The sequence below is a fragment of the Crocodylus porosus genome, unplaced genomic scaffold, assembly GCF_001723895.1.
Source record: "Crocodylus porosus isolate Cpor-Errol unplaced genomic scaffold, CroPor_comp1, whole genome shotgun sequence".
Taxonomy (NCBI): Eukaryota; Metazoa; Chordata; order Crocodylia; family Crocodylidae; genus Crocodylus; species Crocodylus porosus.
Window position 1 is genome coordinate 71,657,128 of NW_017728906.1, and position 21,425 is coordinate 71,678,552.

Here is a 21,425-nt window from a genome sequence, read left to right on the forward strand (position 1 = left end):
CTCCCCCTGTCCCCTAAAGCAGCCCGCACAGGAGGTGGCTGGCTTGGAAGTGAAGGGGCTTGCCCAGGCTAATCCCTGAGTCCCAGTCAAGGGCTTCCAAGGAACGGTATGAGGATCTCGGGGGCGTGGGTACAGGCACGGGGCGCAAAACAGTAAGGGCTGGCACCGCTCAAAACCACAAAATAGCTGGTGGGACAACTGCAGCTAGACTTATGTCCTAGTCCTGGGACAGAACTGCTGCCAGGAAAAAGCTAGTGAGGGGCAGGCAGGGGCTGCTAGTGGGGGGCTCTAGAGGGGCTGTGGGTTGGGAGTGAGGGGAAAGGGCCAGGGCACTTGCATCCTATGCTGCTCAATGCCCAACATCCTGGTGAGCCAAGGGGGCAAAGGCAGATCTGATTCTTCTGTGAAAAAAAAACAAAATCAAATGCCAAAGTGTATAGATATTTAGAATTCATTTTATTATGCTGATAGAGACATCGGTAGGCTTCCAAATTGCTTTATATTTGTAAATAGATCAATAACACATCGGCCAACTAATCTCTTTCTATATAGTGGCATTTCATTTTAAACATGAAAGAACACAGATTTCGGGTATTTAAATGACAGCATTTGGGGCATTTATCAGAGAATTTGCAGTTCTTAAACAGGGAACAGCAGGATCCCTGCTGGTGAGGCAAGTGGTAAGATCTGGGCAGAGGAGCCTGCCCAGGGCCAGCACCAAGGATCCAACTGTAGGGCAGACAAGGTGGCTGATCTCCTGGCCATTTGGGGCCAAGAGGACACACTTCAACTGTTCAAAGTGGACCACCTCAATGAGCACATTTTCCAGGCATAGGTGCCCAGATGGCAGAGTGAGGGCACTAGAAGACATGACAGCAGTGCCGCCCAAAGGCCAACTGTGCAGCCATGGCTCACTGACAGCTGGCCCAGAGATGCAGAAGGCTCTGCTGCAGTGACCATACCATAGCCCAGGTGGCCATGCCATCCTCATCTGGGTCTGGCAGGCATGCAACCATAGGGCCTCAAGTCCAAGTGCCTCAAGTCCAAGGGAGTGGATGCTGTTGTTAAGTGGCAGTAGGTCACAGCCAGGCAGCAGCCCCCACTGCCAGACTGCTCCAGTGGGTAGCAGGTGCAGGGGCCACTCTAGGTTAGGACTGCTTTAGCAGTCCAGCTGGCACAAGGGGCTAGTGTCCCTTGGTACCAAGTGGCTGGGCCTCAGAAGCTCCTGAGGGCAAGTAACCCTGAGCTGTGTTCCAGGGCAGCTTTGTATACTGCTGGGCCCAGCACAGGTTCTGGCCCCTGGCTGAAGATCCAGGAGGAGGAGGGCAGGGTCAATTTGCCAAAGTGTATGTTCAGATAACTTGTCGTGCCAAAGCACATGGCACAGGCATTCCCTAGGAACAAGTAGCGGTGGTGCAAGGTCCACGCTTGTGTGGATGCAGCCTTGGAGTCTGTTCATTAACTTCATTAAGATAGATTGGGGCACCTGCATCTAAAACAGAAATTTTCTGATTTATTTCTTCTGTTAGAAAATGCCAGCTCATTGAGTCTGAAACGATTTGTTTGATATATCTTGGGCTCAACAAGCTTTCACTACGGCCAGGTACAGATATTACACTTTATGTGTATAAGTAATCGGAAACCAGTCTATACCTCTAACAGCCAGAAGTTTGGGATACAAATTTGGTCTATACCTGTAACATAACAAAAGTTAAGTACACACAGACTGGTTTCAAACTGGTGGGACACAGTCTAATATTTGCTCCCCCACAACCAAAATGCAAATGTGTTTTGTTTACTAATGAGCTATATACTACATTACCTATGAACCCAGGTCAAGTTTTCCCAGTAATATGGGCTAGGTGAACAAGACAGAGGAGGAGATAAAAACTATAGTTGCAGAGTCTCTTTTTTTTTCCCTTTGGCTATTGATAATATATAAGTATAATATATAAAGTAGAACAGCTCTGGCAGGAAGCATTAAGAGCCTTATTCCTCCCACCATTTTTTAGTTTGGCTGCCGAAGTAAAAAGTTAGTTATTTGCAGAGCTCTGTTTTTTTGGGTCCCCTCACACCCACCCCAAATGGGCTCTGCACACTACGGGCTATGGACAGTGCCTGTTTGAAGGAATTGCTGTATAATTTTCTGGCAAGTTTTAATATGGCCAAGTGTGCGTTATGTATACATTTGTGCACTGTTTAATGCTGTTCATCCTGCAGTCCTACTGCACTGGTCTGTAGGGTATTTCTCAGGTCCTAATGCACTTGGGAAAAGCTGAACCAAGGATATGATTCTTTGCCATTTTGCTCCTTCTGTGGTAATTAGTCACTAATCAGTCACAGTCATTTTTATATAACAAGTAATCTATACCTATGCTGAATTTGTCTTGCAGAGGTATAAATGCCCACATAAAATACAAGTGTTGAAATGAAAGCAGTCTGAATTAATCTGAACCAATACCCACCTTCCCCTGCCATCATTTTAAAAAGGGATTAAAAATCAGGACTAGAGTCTCAGTTGGTTTAACTTGGTACAGTTCTACTGAAGTCAAAGGAAACACATTATTTCCTATCAGCTATAGCTCTGCTTCTAGTTCCAAAATTGGCATTAGTTTACAAATCAAGACTCACCTCAGCTTCTGTAAAATATTTTGTGAGGCATATGGTAGACTTGCTAGCTGCAAAATAAATAAAATCTACCAATAACCAACATTAATGATAGATACTAATTTTGGGGAACTAATTAGAACAGTGCTGTTCAATTTTTTAGTTGCTGATGCCCACACACCCCACTGACCACATGCTGTGGAGGCCTTCTCAACCTCATGGACACCCCAGTTGCACAGGCTGTATGGACTCCCTTGGCCCTCACGGGCTGTGGCAGGGGCAGGAATAAGAAGTGGAAGTTGGGAAGCTAGGAGCCCAGAAACCCAGCAGTAACAGCAGCAGCTGGGCGGGGGAGGGGGGTATAGTAGCAAGTGAGTGAGAGCTTGTGGGCTGCAAATTGACCCCTCAGGGGCCATGAGTTGGACAGGCCTGGGCTACAGAACTGAATTTAGATTCATAAGGCACTGGCATCACTAAAAGTACAACTGACATCTTAAAAGCTATGGGGGAAATTGTATTATAAAGCAAAAGGAAAAAATACAAAATCCTGTGAGTGAAAACTGACAACTTTCTGTGATGCAGATTCTTGTCCTGTTAAATAATGATGTCAACCATTTAGGTACAGCCTAAAACAAAGCAGTGAGCTGAACAATGAATGTACACAATCCTAAAATTTTAATCAACTGTGGGTGCTACTTAATTTTTCAAACAGATGCATATTTATGGGAATGATAACATGTACTAAATGCATAACTTCCAAATGGAACAACTGTGTGTATTAATTTTAGCAGCCATAAAATTTGTTTTATTCATATATATTTTAGGATCATTATGTGCTGACAGTGTCCAATCTGAGGCCATCGATGCTATACCGATTAGAAGTGCAGGTACTGACAACAGGCGGGGAGGGACCAGCTACAATAAAATCATTCCGAACGCCTGACTTGCCACCATTTTCATCCCATAGTAAGTACTGTAAGCTTACAGTAGTGCGTTTGATATGTGCAGGGAAAAATACTGAAAACATTTTCTGCCACAGGGATCAAAAGAAAGTCATTGAGCTTTTAGCACCCTTGCCCTCTCTTCAGTACCTACACCTAAATAGTTTGTTCTGGGTTTAATGATTGTATTGAATCCAGTGATACTCCTTGTGCTTAAAATGGGACGTACTGTTAGAAACTCAGTAGTTTTGAAACCGCAGTCCTCCATAAAGCAGCAATGAAGGGATCAAATTAAGCCTTTTCATTTGTTCAGTTTCTATAGTCTACTTTTTGCCAGGTTTTTGGCCAGTCTGTGTGGCATATGCCTATGATACCCATAATTCCCAGGGACTTCATACATCCAGAACTGCTATGTTTTGATTTTAGATTGGGTACAGGAAGTCCAACAGCCATAGGATTTGGAAGAACCACCAGGTCCTCCAAAAAAATTAATGTATATTTACTGCATAATTATCATTGCATTCTTCCATTGTAAATAAGGGTAAGTGAACTCAGTATTTTAGAGCAGAGGTCTTGTAGGCTGGATAAGTAGTGTGGGGGCTCCCTATGGGCTATAGCTGGAGCTTGAAGCTGGTCCACAGGTCACTTGGAATGGCTGGACATTTGGCAGCAGCAATATTAATTGCAGCAACCACTGCTCGTTCCACTGGCAAATTTCCTGCCCCAGATGACATGGCTCTGGATCTGACGCCATGGGCCAAAAGACACAGTTGTTCAGGCTGGATCCATGCTTCAGCATATTTCGAGCTTGAATGATGATGATTCTTCTTATAACCTCTTTTTGTATCCAATCTATCATTGGTTGCCATAATCTCTAATGCTTCCTTCTCATCCTAAAGGAGATATTGCAATATTGTGCCTTGGGTGAGATGTAATAATGGTTTAAAAATCAGAGTCACAATCAGTGAATCAAGAGACAGTGATAAATATTCTGGTACAAAATCTAATAATCTATTACACAGATATTGTATCTGTTAAAAAACAAACAAATCTCCTTTACTGGTAGCAGAGTAGGGATGTGAAATCTTAAACATTTAAACACTTAAATGATAAGTATATTTATACTAGTAATGCATTACCAGTTAACAACATTTAGTGCAGGGCGCAGTCTGGTGGGAAGGGAAGTGGCCTGGTGCCTCAGGTACAGGAAGGCAGTAGAGCAGGCAGGAAGGGAGGGAGGAAGGAGAAGGAGAAGAGGGAATGGGAGAGGGAGAAAGGATTTGTACCTGTAGGCTATGAAGTGAAAGAGGAAAACAGTGGGAGGCCTAATGAGTTAAGCAATTAGGTTGGAGGGAGAACACAGGGTTTCTTAAAGTTTAAACCCAACCCCAGCTTGCAGTGCCTGCTGTCTCCCTCCCAGTGGACCCAGGGCTGCAGCAGGCTGGGAAAGCACCTCACCTGCTGCTTCTCGTGGGCTGTATTGTCTGTTGAGGCTTTCCGTCTTCACTACCCCCATCGCCTCATCAAAGAGAGCAGCTCCCAGCAGCAGCTGTGTCCAGGTCCCATGTTGCCCCTAGTTCCCCATGTTGCTCTGGGCAATGTGGCTGTGGGCCCTCTCCCACAGTGGGGTGGGAGAGGTGGTGGAGGGGGTGGTGCAGGACAGGCAATGGGCCAGGGCTCTCTACCCCCAGCTGGGACTAGGTATGTATTATCGGTTAACCATTTGACTGATATAAATAGAGGAGGTTAAGCGGGTAATTTTAAAAACCACATTTATATCCCTGTAACAGATCAGTAGGAACATGCTGTGTATCTGCTTTCATTACTCAATACATCCAGCTTGCTCTCTCAGGAAAATAATAAATGCAAGAAGGCCATTTAAATGTTCTGGTAGTATTGTCTCAGGTGATGTTGTGGTTGTTATGGACTACAATATTAAAGAAACCAACATTTTATAGCTTTGTGTGTAAACAAAGATATAAAGATAAGGAACAGTGGGACAAAAAGATGATCCAGGGAGAAATGCAAAAAAATATTATAATTGGGAGAATATAGGAATTAAAAGTGCTAAAAGAATTAGTGTATTTGGATACAGAACTTCTCACCTATAAAGTGCTATCTAAAATCCAGGCCAAACTGGAAGTGATCAAAAACCTGTACCAGCCAGGCATTAAAGCAACTGATATGCAGAGCTTGGTGATATCTACTTCCACGTGTACAGATCCCACACTCAGACATACACATTTCATAACAATTAGCATTAACTGGCATCTCAGCACCACATAAACTGAAAGGAAATATGAACTATCTTCTAACTTTCTGGGCATGGTCCCTATAATACTTGACTGAAAAATATTACTAGGGCTGGGTAAAAATTTGGCACTGCATTTTTGTTCAATAACTCTTACGTGTTAAGTCTTAAGTCCCCCGCCCCTCAGGGGTGCTGTGATGTAGGCTCTGGCATCATACTTGCAGCCAGGTAAAACTGCCATGCACTCACTCCACCAGCATTATCTGATCAGCTGAAAGCAGGTAGGGTCTGGGAGGCTATAGCCTCCCACTCCTCTTAGAAACAGAGGCTGCATCTACTGCTTTAATGTGCAGTAACCTATTTTACTGCACTTTAAAGCATTGCATTAAAAAAGTGCTATTAGTCTATGTGCAGTAAAATGGGCTACTGTGCATTAAACATCACCTGAAAAGTGTGTGACAGATCCTTCCTCCATTCAGCTGATCAGAGTCCTCAGTAGGGGATGTGCAAATGTTGCAGCTCTTCCCAGGCTGGCTGTGCAGCAGAAACATGGGACAGTTTTATATGGAGGCAGCAACAACCGGTTAAGAAGCACTGAGTTAAGTTTAGGTGCTGCCACATTCAAAAAAGTGGTGGAAAAAAAGCCCCAGCCCTGAAAAGGTTAAGAAACAGTGCCTTAGTGGTTGTCAGGGAATCCAAGGAGAAGCATGTGTACTTCCTTTGCAAAGCAATGATATGAGGATTCCTCTTAAACCATCCAATTATGCACAGGTCTTCTGTCCTCTTACACCATTTCTGGTCCTTTTACACCTATCCTGCCTCCCTGGGAATATAGAGCCAGCGCTCCTTTTAAGTGATGTTCCCAGACCTGCTTTGAAGTGGAGCATCCAGAATCCTGGTAATGAGCCATGCTCAGAAGATAAAGATGAAATCCAGTAACTAACTGGTGCCTCAGAAGCAGGGATCCTGGTTTTCTCTGATTAAAAAAATCCCCAATTTTCAGGTTAAAAAAAGTAACCTAAAATCTACATTTTTCCATGATCAAAATGAAACACTACTAATACATAGGTAGATATAGTGATGTTTCATTTTGATCATGGAAAAATGTGGATTTTGGGTTACTTTTTTTAACCTGAAAATTTGCGGGGTGGGGAGGATTATCAGAGAAAACAAGGATCCCTGCTCAGAAGCATTAATTTAGGTGGGAAATTAATGGTGGGGTGGTAGTTAATGAGGAGAAGACAGTAGGCCATGACCTACTCTATCTAGAATTCCATGTAGCTCCCAAGAGGTTCCATTCATTAAGGGAAGGCTGATTGATGTCACAGAATTCAAAGCCTCTGTTCCATATCTCCCATAGCAGAATACCACAAATTTCAGTCCTCTTCATTCAGGGGTCTGTGTGACCCTACTCAACTGGTAATCAAATGGGAAAAAACAAACAAACAAACAAACAAAACCCCTTTATCCAAAGGTTCCAAAGATAAAAAGATTCTGAATTTTTTAGCAGTTCTCTGAGTTACTGGTTCCCATTAGTTCCCCCAACTCAGGAGTAGATACTCAATTGGATTATGTTTAGAGGTTCCTAAGAAAAGAAATACTTTACAAAGGTGCTGGAATTAGATCTTGGTAGTATTGCCAGATGAAATTAGTCTACCACTAATTTTAAGTTGGTATACTAATATAAAGAGTGTGCCTACAAATCACTGCATGCTATTTTAGTTGATGTTGTAAATTATTGATTGCAGATTACAACCAAACACAAAATTATGTTTTTCAATAGACACAAATAACTACCTAAATTATCAGCAGTGTGCAGCTTGAATCAGTGAGGTCAGGCTACAACAAAATGCCATTTTCTAGGGTTTTTTTCTAACCATTGGAATAGCACTACTTAATCTTAGGAAAACTCCAACGAAGGAAAAAATACTCTTTCATTCACCCTTGAGTCATCACACTGAATTCATCAAGACTGCAAGTGCATTGCTGTTGGCATGGGTAGATTCCTCTACAGCCAGGGTGGGCAATTACTTGGGCCAGGGGGCCCTTAGGGAGTTTTGGTGAGCTATTGTGGGGCAGGTCAGCACTCCTCCCACATCCTTCATAACAGGTCATCAAATGCACAGGAACACCGGCCTGGCTGTGTGCTGGGGACTCAGCGCAGGGAAAAGGGTGTAAGGAGAAGGAGGGGCCCAGATAACCTGTGGCTCCTGGGCCCCTTCTCCCTATGGCTCCTCAAGTTCCTGGCATGTGGCCAGGATGGACAGGAGTCGCACCAGCTGTACCCACATAACCCAAAGCGGCATGCAGGAACACAGCATGGCACTACGTTAGTGGTGTTTGCGTCCCTACTAGGCCTGGGCCCAGCAGGGCCCAGATAACCTGTGGCTCCTGTTCTTCTTTCCCTGTACCTCCTCCTCCACCAGTGGGAACAGCCTTACCTGAACTTCAACTTGCCAGAGGCTGGGCTGTCTGGTCTGCATATGGCAGCAGAGTTGGAGCTGCATACAGACAGCCTCACTGGGCAGAAACCTGACCAGGAGCTCACACTCCCTGCCTTGGAGCTTACACTGGGAGGTGGGACAGGGTGGGCTTGGCTGGGGAAGGGCGTGGCTGCTGCTGCTGTAGCCAGCTACAAGAAGGGGAAGGGAGAAGGGTGAGAAGCACTAAAGTCAGGGCAGCCACTGGCTGGATACAATTCTCTTTCAGAAGAGCAGCTGCAGGCTATATTTTGTGCACCCCCACTTTACATTTTTTCATGAATCAGGTTTTGAAAACTATTCATAACTTACAGCTTCTTCAGCCTCTTTATATCATCTATATCAGGTTAAAAATGTTGAATAATACTTCTCTATTTGTTGTTTAGGGCCTCATCTAAAACAACACCATCCACATCACTACAGACCGCCTCCTGAAAAATACTAGACTTTTACAGATGATTTAACAAACGTCAGAAAGAAACAGAGTTCACAGAAGAAGACCAGAAGAATGCACATCTGTACAGCAGTGAATCCATTCTTTTTCATTGGAAGTTCCCATCTTATATGATCTGTAGCTATTTTTACATAGTTTAGGTATGAAGAATTGTTTATGTACCAATGGCAGGGTGAAATATACATGAAAATATCACCAATATTCTGCTAACAGAAGATTGCATTCCATTCAGCACATTTGAGAAATCAAAAGTGTTCATGATAATATATATATTATTTGTTCCCTATATTTAAAGTAGATTTTACTAATCTTAAGGAACAATGTTTGAGACATTTTCTTATGTGTATATTTATATACATGTATATGTGTACTCATACACGTGCTCACATACACACCTTTGAACACCTGGGTGCTAGATTCTCAGCTGATGTGAATCACCATTGCTCATTTGAATTCAATGAAACTATGCCAGTGTATACCAGGTAAGCCCCTACTATATTTCTTTGATATAGTTTGCTAAGAAAAATTATCTATATTTACTAGGAATAAATGCAAACTATATAAGCAGCAATAATAAACATTTCCAATCAGCCAGCATTGAAATCTTCTCCTACCCTAATAAATGCAAGCAAATATAGAGATTGTAGTAGCTGATATATTTTAATAATCAAATATCAGTATGTTAATATAAGATACCATGAAGCTGGCTAGCAACATCTGGTAACATTCACTGACCACTGAGATATTTTAAAAGCTCAAGTGGTAGTTTGCTGCCACTGACTTCCCATAAAAGCTGGATAAATGTTTGTTGCAAATCAAAATTCCTCTCCCCCTGCCATCACCTTCCTGTTTGTCAATTTGTTGGGAATATTGCATTTTCTGTGATTATAAATCAAACAGTTAACATTCACATTTTTGGAAATGGTGATTCTGAGGCATGTGTATTATGTGATTAGCAGGGATTCTGGTTTAATAAAAAAACAATCCCTAATTTTTGGATTAAAAAAAGGAATCCAAAATCTACATTTTTCTGTGACTAAAATGAAACACCAGTAGATAGATAGATATTAGTGTTTCATTTGAAATTAAATGAAATGTACACCATATATATTGGTGTCTCATATTCATATATATCGATCTATATATGTATAGATAGATATATAGATAGTTATATCTATCTATATATATATACACACACACACACACACATAGGCACCAAGATTCCTGGTGATTGGGTGTACCAGTATGGCTATTTGATTTCTTGATGTGCATATCGACTCCCACCATGGATCTGTTGAATAGTAGGATGGCTGTATTGGCTGCATGGTATTCTGGTGATAGAAATACTAGTGACAGTGCACTAGTGTCTGGAAGTCATTGGTTAATAGCTTATTTGCATGCATTTTGCAAGCATAGGCCTGAGGGTACCCTGTTTCTAGCCATAAGGAAATGCAGATGGCCCTATTGTGCAATGTAGAAAGGCTAGTGTAATTTGCCACACAGAGAGAAAGCCATCATTCATAAACAGAGATGGGTTGGACATATAGTCAAAAGCATGGACATTTGGTTTCTATACACTCTGCCCATAAAATACTTGTGAGATGCAGAATCTAACATCCAAATAGTTGCTGTTTGTTCGTTCTCTGTTAAAGATTCCATTATTCACCTTAGCTCTTCCAATGAAGTTAATACATCTCCAATTTTCTTTAGCAAAAATAACCCTCTGTATGGAATCCCCCAAAAATCTGCAACAAAAAAATAAGCATAACAAAAATGAAATGATAACAACAAACAAAACAACCAAACAAAAAGGAAACAAAATCATACTCAACTGCAGATAAAGGTTTGGTACTTCATCTGTTTTCTAAGGAATTTAGGGGAATTCAGATATTAATGGCAAATGATTTTCTGCTAATCGTGACAAGTATATTTTGATGGAAACCAAATAAAAAGACAACACATCTACATCTGAAATTACAAGAGCAGCACATTTGGAGAAGTTATTCTTATACAGTACATCTGCACAGAAATGCTTTCCAAACTGATGCTATCAAGGTCAAACTGCTCCTTGATAATTTCAAACTAGTTTGCTCATTTAAGGTTTTTAACTTTTAGCTTTAAGTTTAGGAAAATAATAAATGTAACTCAGAGATGTGATGTCAACCCTTCCATGCTCTTTCTACTTTTCTTGGTATCTTTTTGATAAATGTACTCAAGGAGCAAGAACTTTGCCAAACTGTATCTTGGGCTATGAGGCTTTAGCCTTGATAAGTTATTCCTCAAAGTATAAAGGGCTATTCATACTTTTCAGCCAAAAAAAGGAGATAGACAAAACTTACCTTATGAGTTGGTGTTACTGTTACTAAATGTAAAAAGGTTTAATGCCATTCTAGCAAGCACTGCAGATAACTTCAAGTGGCTGAAGGGCAACATTCCAAAGGACTTGCTTTGCACAGAAACATAATCATGCAGCCCAAATATAGCTAGGTGCACATCAAGAAAAAAAATCAAGTCTATGCAATCTGAGGCAGACCAGCATGTAATACCACATTCACATTTAAATTACATGGGGTATAAGTAAGGATAGAAAAGAGCTTTGGGGTTGAATATATGTTCTAATGAATTTTAAAATGTGGCTAATGAAGTTAAGACCTAACTTCCCTTTGAAATGTAGGTGGATTGGATTGGGCCTCTCATTTTTAAGGCACCTGTAACAATATCAGCTTAACCCTTTCAGCCTGATTCTGCTCTCAGTTTCACTAGAATAAATCTGGAGAAGTCATAGAGTTGATCCAATAAAAGACATCACTCCCCAAAACTCCTGCCTCTCATGTATTTCCTGGATCATCATACTTAGAATAGCAGGCCAATGTTACCAAAATGTTACCAAAATATAAAGTAGCATTTTTTAAAATATATATACTACTCTCCTATGATATAGTCATAGTTAGATAATAGTGTATAGTGATAATATATAGTAAATTGTTTATCATAGGACCAGTCCTCCACTACTTGGGATATCAATGATAGTTTTGCCAACAAATTTTGCTTGAATAAGGGCAGAATATTCTAACCCTTTATAGCTTGGAGATACAGGCAGACAAAGAGAGAATGGAATGAGAAGATCATGCTTTATAAATCTGTTCCTTAATTAGCTGCTTAACTCATCTTTTAGCTACAGATATTTCCTGTGAACTAATGATGCTGGAATCAATTTTTAAAAAATCAATCAAGACAATAACACATGGGTACTGGATCATATCTTATTTATACTTAACACCAGTAATTTTCTCATCTTTGAACTTAGCAATACCAATTTGACAACTTCCAGTACCTAATTCCTCAAGCCTCATTTACAAAATAGTACAGCATATATTACAATTATCCTAATTCCCTAGTTTAATTCATGCTAATATTGTACTCGGCACTGGAGTTTAATTCACTATATGATTTGAATTTGACTGCTTTCCTTCAATTTTGTTGTGTAATTCAGGTCTTATATAGATATTGATGTGTGTTCTAGATATATTGTGTTTATACCTAGGTATTGCTTATGTACAACTCTGGTGGACTTATCATTTGAATCCTAGATGAACGTTTGTTTGTCTATTTTTTCCCTCATGACAAACTATAAGATTAAGACATTTAGCTAACTTGTTTGTGCATTTGATTATTTTTCCTTAATATTAAAGACAATTTAAGAAAGAACATTTTGTTTTGGTACCCCAGCTGCCCTGCATTCCTCAACTACTATTCCTCTTCTCATGCTAGGAACTGTATATGATTTTCAAAAAGTAGAAGAAGAACTAGGGTATATTAAAATTTAGAGGAAAATGTAGGCTGCACTAACACTGCATCATGTGCAAATATGGCATTTGGGGACAAGACATTTTTACAAATAAAGGGTCTGAGCCTTGAGATGCTGAGTGCATTCAATTTGTCACATTCCATGGCAGTGGAGAACATGATACATTAGTTAAGAGGAGGCAACAGTGGTTTACAGGGTCATACAGAAAGTTAAAGAAATACTGGTTGGTTCCTACTCCAGCATGAGTGGGAGTTGTGTCATTCACTTTAGTAGGAACAGGATGAGGCCTGAATACTCAAGTCAACCTAATCTGCATTCCTTTCATATCCAAAATGTGTGATTGAATAGGGTCAGCATTTTGGTTATATAGGCCCTGATTGAGGAAAATATTTCTATTCTGGACAGAAACATCTTTGTGCTTAACTATCTAGAAATGAATGGGACATAAGCACATGTTTAAAATGGAGCTTGTGTTGTACTCCTCTCTTGAATAAGGATGCACTTAAACATCCTAAATCCGGGCCTTAAAGAGCACAGGTAAGGCCCAGACTGTTTTAAATTTTTTGTACAACACCATCTGAAAATTTATTTTTGTCCTGTGTATATGTAAAGTAGTTGTGACTTATTTATTAATTCTTTTTCTTACCCTACATGCCAAGTTTATTCCTACACTTTTGATCAGTACTTGTAACACCAGTTACTATAAATAATATTATACAAACTTGTGCTTTGTAACCAAGAATAAGATGCTAATAAGCTGTTGCATGTAGTTGAAATAAAATCTTTATTAAAAAATGTAAATGAATACCTGCAGATGTTGATGATTATATATGGTTTTGCATGCCAAACCTCATTGTTCAGTTCTAGGCATGAAACATAATGGCTGTCTTACTGAATATATTAGTATGGTACAATTCACAAAGTTATTAACAGAGCTTACATGTAAATTTTTCCTTTTTACTTAATTATATTGTAGTGTGTAATACTTATCTGTTACCCAAACTGGCTGTAGAAATTATGGTCCTATAATAATCATTTAAATTCAATATTTATTTATGTATGTAATACAGAAAGATTTTTTTGTCTCTGTCATGTTATTTAGAGAAATGCTCCTTGTAAAAACATTTTGTAAAAATGTAATTGTAAATAGAGCTTGATATTCTGTTAGTCATTATTTACATGTTTAGAATTTGTACATACTGTTTAAGTAATAAACTGTCCTTCTACATGTACATCCAGCTTCAGATCTTGCAGAAAGAGTTTATGTTTCTCTTAATTCCTAACTTTAGTCTCATCTTACATGTCAGCTTCATACTGCTTCTTGTTGCATCCTATTTTTATTAAAGAATTTCACCGCTTGACAATCAACACTTCATCATGTTTCAGATAATTTTTCATTGTGTGTGAGGTGACACTATTTTTATGAGAGTTTTATAGTATTGGGTTTTTTTAATTTTTGAAGTTTTCTTTAAAATCTTGCACTATGTTCAATGTTCACTTGAGTACTTTGTGTTTTGAAACATTTATTTCTATAGTTATTCGGGAGAAAATTAGACTAGATTTTTTTCCCTTGATTCATGTAATAAAACATAGTAACACTGATTGTTTATCTACAGTTTTTCCTCCCTTTCTTCAACTGGGAAGTAGGGAATAAAATATTACCAATTATTAGACCATTGGCTCATCAAGCTTTCCATAAATGAAATTAATAGGAACTCCCTAGATTGAATACAGTAAAGTCTCTATGTCAGTTGCCATTTCTCCAGGCTTTAAATAATATTATTTTAAGGAAACACATGTCTGGCTTGCTTTGATATCAGTGTTTGCCCATTAGAAATGCTCAACATCTTGTCTGTGTGGAGTCTTCGTTTATAAATGAACCAGGAAAGGTATTTCACCGAAGACCTGGGTTGATGTGTGTTCAGCACCATTGATTTAGTTACATATCTTTCCATTTGATTCATTTGAATTGCTATGTACGACTCTTTAAACTTTGTCTCCTAACTGATCATTCAAGCAATCAGTTTTTAAAACAGGAATAATTTTCCCTACATTATGGATTGACTGCAGAAAAATCCATGGCTTTAAGGTTTGACTGTCCCACAGCTAAATTTTCAATCACAGTAAAATCCTGTAAGAAAGCTCATAATATGTACACAGTTAGCTTTTGATACTTGGTGCTGTGATTTTCCAATACCACATAATTCAAAGCATGGATTCATTTTCTCTTCCTAACCCACTAATCAATTTTGTTCTCATTGAAGAGGTGATGGCTGCATATTCAATATTAATTGTTAGAAAGGGGCTCAGTTACCATGGGGTTGGGGGCCATGTAGTCCCTTGACAGAGGAAAGAGAAACAAACTCACTATATGCTCAATATCATTAATCAGATTTTTTCTACAGTTTAGGGGCATGAACTGCAAAATGGATGACAAATTAGAATCCAATCAACAACCCCAGAGTTCCACTGTCAGTAAAGATAAGTTTTATTACAGACGATCTTCAAAGCATAATCCTCCCATTGCTCTTTGTACAAGAAAGCAACTTTTACCTATTCTTCCTTTTGCAGGTGTGTATTGTAATCATTTGGATAAATGCCACCACCCTGAGGAAAGCCTTGAGCCAAAACATTGGCCTCTTTCCAATCAGGAAAAAATGTTACACTTGTAAAGAAAACACCATAGCGCATAGTTAAGGCTGAAACTTTAAAGTATGGTCAATGTATAAGACTTCAGTCGACTTTTGGGGACGTGGTTCAACACCAAATAGAACTGCTTGCTGAAAAATTAATTCTTCGTGTATGCTAGTAGCAGCCTGTATTGAAAGAAATAAAATCAAACATTTGGAAGTGCATTGGGAAACCTAATATAAATATATCTGGGAAGAGTATTTAATGAAAATGTCTATATTTTTAGCACCAAAGTTTTAATGAATTTATGCCTTAGCAATTTATTCCAATTGAATAACTCTCTTCTCAGCTCTTCAAAGCTTATGCTGTCTTCAAGGAAATGTTTTCCCCTCTTTACATAAATTACATTTTGGAATATCTGACAAAGCCATTTATCAAATTTCTGCCAATAATTCTTTGTGTGATACCTGATATTCATGATGACTAGCAAGCCAGTATTCTCAGGCCACCTAATAGATGTTTAAGGTGATGGGATCTGATCCACAATCCCAACGGTTACACCTCCTGCCATGCCACACATGCATGGCAAGACATATTATTTTGGAATTGGGAATTAAATCCCAATCACACCTTACTTGCTAGTGCAGGAGGAACCCTGTATTAGCATCCCAGTCTTCCCTGAACCAACAAGTTGAAAGCCACATCCCAACAATCAGCTGATTTTTCAGCTGGGTACTGGGACTGACTTGGGGTCTGGAATCAGCCCCAGTGCACTCCCCAGCCCCTGCCAACAGTCAAAACCACAAGTGAGTAGCTAAAACTGGATTGTCAAAATCTGGATGGCATACACAAGTTTTTTTACGCATGTTGCATCATAATCCCAAGGTCTCCATATAGTGCGATGAATAAAAACCATGTCTGCTTGGTGGTACACTTTACTTATCTTGGTGCACAGGGACACTGGTAAATTCACATGTGTGGCCCAGGTGGTAAGCACAGGTGGTTTTCATTCATTCTGGCACACAGGGAACCCAGAATTGGGCTGATATAGTCTGATCCTGGGATCCCTGTATACCATGATGAGTTAAGTGTGTTTTTTACTAGTCTTAGTGCTGAGCATTTGGACCCTTCCAAAATGGAGATTCATATGAATTTATACTTTTTAATGCTTTGGTTAGTGTGCAAGGTGGAATAGCATCATTTAGATTTAGATTTAGATGCCTAAAAGCTGAGTAAGGAACAGTTAGAAACAGAGTAGGATTTGCACCATAAGTTCACATTCTATCAACAGGTAAAAATCAAAATCTACTGAAGTTTATAGTCATGGAGATGTAGGTCATATTGTCTGCTCTTGTAAATTACAGCTTTTTCCAAAAGTGGATAACATGGCCTACAGCTTAGTTGAAATCACCGGTAAGGTACAAAAAAAACGACTTAGGCACCTGGACTAAGTAGAGACAGTCAAAAGCCTGAGGCTGAATCAATGTGGTTTAGACTAACATGCAAAAACTGAAAAGATTAAACTGAGAAATAACTGGACACACATTGACCATTGATTCAGAGAATGTAGTCACATGCCTGCCCAAGCCAGAAGCTGGGGGGCACTAGAGCATGGCTCTCTGGCACTTTCTCTTCTTGCTATCCCCGAGAATCAGGACTCTGCACGGTTGCTCATCACTTCTTTCTGCTTCCAGATGCCTCTGGGATTTGCAGCCCACAGTCACAGTGAGCAGTAATTTTCAGTAAGTTTAGCAGGGCAGGACAGCTCTGTACTTAGGGAAATCGGAGTTTAACCCCCCCTCCCTGGCCCCAGACTCCAGACTCCAGCTGGGGTTTGCCTTGCAGGGACGGGGGGCCAGTCCCTGCCTCTCTCTCTCTCTCTCTCTCTCCCCGCTTTCCCCCTGCTTAACCTTCTCTGCTGGAGCAGACAGCACAGTCCAGCCCAGGGCTGGAAAGCATGCTGGGATGCTGGGGGACTCTGGTTTAACTTGAACCAGGAAGGGGTCTGGGGCAGAAGTTGCATAAACCAGTTCGACCTAAATCAGTTAAGTCTGATACTACAGCCAACTGGGTTTAACTTAAACTAGTTTCAGCCATTTTAAGATTGGTTTATGTGCACTGAACTAATGTTCTGTTACAGGTTTAAACCAATTTCTAATGAACAAGTTTAAACCAGTTTCTGATGAACAGGATTTAACTTCTGTCCCTAGCCCTGAAGTGGGATTTAGGTGGACTTTAGATATCTAATTGAATAAAGTGATCCAAAATACCAATCACCTAACTACTTAACTGCATATACCTTTTCCAGAAAAAATATTTTTGTACCTAAACTTCTCCTATTGTGCATGTCCAGAGAAGTCATCCCAATGAGCTGAATTTCTTGTCACCTATTTCATGCCTGAGGCTGTTGGGAATTCAAAATAGGCCACGTTAGCCCTAAATCATATAGAGTACCCCCTCTCCCCCCATTCCAGACTTGGCTCCAGCCTGGTAAAAAGGGCACTGTCCTTGGAGGTGGAAGTGAAGGTTTTTCCTCTCAGGCTAGATACTCATTACAGCTGTCACATTCCCCCCTCCTTCACTAGGGAAAAATCCTGAAAGGACTACACAGGCACCTAATTGCAGGAGAGGGTTTTGGCCTGAATCTTAGGCTCACGGTAGTGTTCTAGTTCAAGTCACACAGAGATGTCCATTAGCTGGTTGAGGCACGGCCCTCAATATTCTAGCTGTTGTGAATCCCATTCCTAGGACCTCCCTTTCCCCAGGGATTATACAAGGAATTCAAGAACTGAGTAATTAGTTCCTGAAACTTAGATGTGGCAAAACTAAACATCAACACACTAAAAATTTTTTGTGGATCTGGACTCAAGCTTCCTGTGGGAATGCTCATGGTAAACTCATGCCATGCAAAGTCAGGTTCAAAATTTCTTCCCATAGAGCTTCTGTAACATTTGCTAAAACTTCAAATAGCTCAAACTCTCAGTGAATAATTCTGTAAACAGAATCAATGAAACTATATTTGATAGGAATGGAACAAGCAGCACAAAAACAATGGGAACAGAATATTTTGCCTTGGAAGCCTACTGTAGGATGCTAATTTTAATTCTCATAAAGGCCTTTTGGTCATTGCTTTGTTGAAGTTTATCTATGAGAAACAAGAACAAAATGTATTTTCTTTCCTAGAACACTATGTGTATGTGAATTCCAAGTCATCCTACCATGTGGTATTTTTGCTTAGTAGAATAGCCTGTTTTTATGGATAGGCCCTATCTATCACTGAATTACTGCATTTTTAAATGAGTATGAAACTGCAGTAATGGAGTTGTGAATCATCTCTACAATATTTTAAACTCTGTTCTCTTTATGTTAACTGCTCACAATAATTTTATTTGAACTTCTTCCTGTTATTGTCTTCTACTGTAGACCAGTCAACTCAGATTTTCAGTTTAAGATTTTGTCCTATTTATTTTTTCCTAGACACGTATAATGTGCTTGAATTCTTTTATTATTTCTCCCTTCTGCATTTTAGCTTCAGATGTGTCATATCTTTCAAATAATACTGTTCAAATAAGCAATCATCATTTATCTATTTGATTTAAGAGACATTGAAATAAACTATTAACAAATCTATTTTATTTTTGCTTGTAAATTTTATCTAGTCTGCTGGATTTCATCTAAGCTCAGCCCTTACAAAATATGGTTTTATATGTTATGCAGGCTAGGGTTATCTTGTCATCACTTTTAATGATAGGCAAGCAAACTGCAGTAAATTGTTGCAAGTACCTGGAAACATATTGACTGTGTAGGTGTCAGGCATGTCTGTAGACTGGCAAACACTGCAAGTGCCATAAATTTTATTCAGGTTAGTTTAATATGTGACCTAGACTGCAGATCAAACTGTTTCCTGTTCATCTGCAAAAGAGGAGACATGGATGAACAACAGAAGCAATTAGATAGCCTTGTATGCAGACAGAGCAATATCAACTCTTGTGCCTGGATAATATTAAAAAAACGTGTGTGACATTACTTAAAGAATCTTTATAAGTTTGGTTTCCCAGTAACTTCTAATGCACACTCAGTCCTTTCATCCCTTCTCAGGATCTGTCATGCTGTCAATTTATAAGTTAGTTACATACAATTTAAAATAAGAAAAAAGCTTTAATGTTAGGATTTTATGATAACAGGTATCCAAAACACTTTGGGAATCAAGGAACCATAAGCGTGCACATTGCAGAGTAATTCCACCCTTCACCTTATGATGATCTCACTTCCTGAAATTCAAGCTGTGTGCAAAAAAAAATAAAAGCACATTTCAGTTCTAGGAACTACTAAGCTTTTTTCCCCTCATTCTCTTTTAGAGTCTTTTGAAGCTTTATTGGATGCAGTTAGTTGGTATAATTTTGGTCATCACTGTCAATATTCATTAAAGAAGTTTGTCTCCATACTTAGTTCATCTCTAAAGTGATTCCTTACTCAGAACCTTAAGTAAATTAGTTGTGAAACAAAATTAAACTGCAAAAATCAAATGGTGAACTTACTACAGTTTCAATGCAATCTGAAATCCATTCCAGTAGTAGTTACCAACAACGCTGCATATGGAACTAGTGGAGCATACCATGAATACATTTTGTTTGCATTATGGATAAATCAGATCACAAAGGAGTCAAAACAATTCCGTTTAAAGTGAAAATATTACAGACATTTTTCAGTTTACATTAGCAGTGCAATGGCTTTACCAGAGAGGAGGGTGAGGGTGGGGGAAAGAAGACATATCCTATGACTTCATGTGTGACTTCTTTACAACCAGGCTTTCAGTTTTGATCTCAAAGACAGACTACTACTGTGTTATTCTGAAAAGACTAAGGGGTTAACTTGTAGAACAATAAAGCATGTTTATTCAGAGAGCGGTACCTTGCCTACAGTTCTGCTGTTCCCTTCTGCAATCCTGGGGCAAATGCAGCAACTTATAAACACTCTTAAAGGTATCCACACATCCCCCCCCCACCTTTACATGTAACATATAATACTAACATTGACAGTTTAGTTCAACCGGTAGTTAAAGCACATTTTAACTATGGCCACGCCCAGACTTGCGTGGCTGCTTGGTTCCCTGAAGACAAAAACTAGCAGTGGCTCACCTTGTGCTGCCACTAATTGTCCACAAGGAACGCCTGTGCCACACAGCATGCAGCAAGTTACCCTGGGTGGGATAGGGAAGGCTGCGGCCAGCACTAGGCTGGCCCCAGCAGTCTTACCCCCCAGGACCCCCAGGCTTCAGCAGCAACAGTCCTGCTGTGTGGAGCCTGGCCAGCAGCAGAGCACAGCTCTGGCTCTGGCTTTGGGTTGCACATGTGCCACTGTGTGCACCATTCCACTTTTTTCCACAGTTTTTTTTGACCCCTGGATATCAAGGAGTCAAAAAAATCTTACATGCTGCTCCCTTGCAGCATGGAGAACAACTGAACTTGCAAAAACCAAAACTTGTTTGGTTTCCTTGTTCAGATGTCTCTACTTCTGTGTCATTTTCAATCTCCTCTTGTCATTTCTTGCTGCTTTGATGTTAACTCTATTTCCTTTTGTGAACCTCATGATGCTGCTTCTTTTCTCCCCTTTGCAAGCTGCAAGTGTCATCTGGTCCTTCTTAACAACTGTCCTTCCAGTGTGACTACTTTATAGGATCTGGGGGCTACTTGTTTGCTTTTTGTTTCCACGTTTATCCATCTGAAATAAGCACCATATCTTTGTTGTGCAGTCCTGGTAGCTTCCTAGGATCCCTGTCATAGTACCATTTTTGTTTAAGTTTATTGAATTTTTAAAAATATTTTCACGTCTTGCTTTTCATTCTGATAAGCATCATCCACAAGATTTGGCAGTTTCCTGTTAAATAGCATTTCCGCTGGGGACAATCCATGTTTCATGGGTGTTGCCCTGTAACTTAAGACTGACGGGAAAACTTCAATATGTGAATCTGTAGCTTTTTAAAATAGTTTATTCACTATTTGTACTCCATTTTTCACCAGACCATTAGATTGTGGGTATTTAGGACTTGAAGTATTGTGACCAAATCCATATTTGTTTGCATACTCTTTAAACCCAAGATACTTGAATTGAGGTCTGTTGTTTGTTGTCACAATTTGTGGAATCCCATGTCTAGCAAAAAACAATTTGATGTGAGTTTTGACCAGGGATTCTGGTTCTCGCCGATTAAAAAAAAAAATCCCCAATTTTCAGGATAAAAAAGTAACCCAAAATC

The 21,425-nt window shown here is 39.7% G+C and overlaps 1 protein-coding gene across 1 annotated transcript in view; it reads left to right on the top strand.

The window, feature by feature from the left end:
- ANOS1 (anosmin 1) overlaps window positions 1-9,860 on the top strand; it is a 189,219-nt gene extending 179,359 nt beyond the window's left edge. Inside the window, exons 13-14 of the mRNA XM_019528468.1 lie at window positions 3,432-3,573; window positions 8,666-9,860. Coding sequence (XP_019384013.1) covers window positions 3,432-3,573; window positions 8,666-8,724 — 201 coding nt within the window. The 3' untranslated portion in view covers window positions 8,725-9,860. The remainder of the gene's footprint in view (window positions 1-3,431; window positions 3,574-8,665) is intronic.
- The last annotated feature ends 11,565 nt before the right edge of the window (window positions 9,861-21,425 follow it).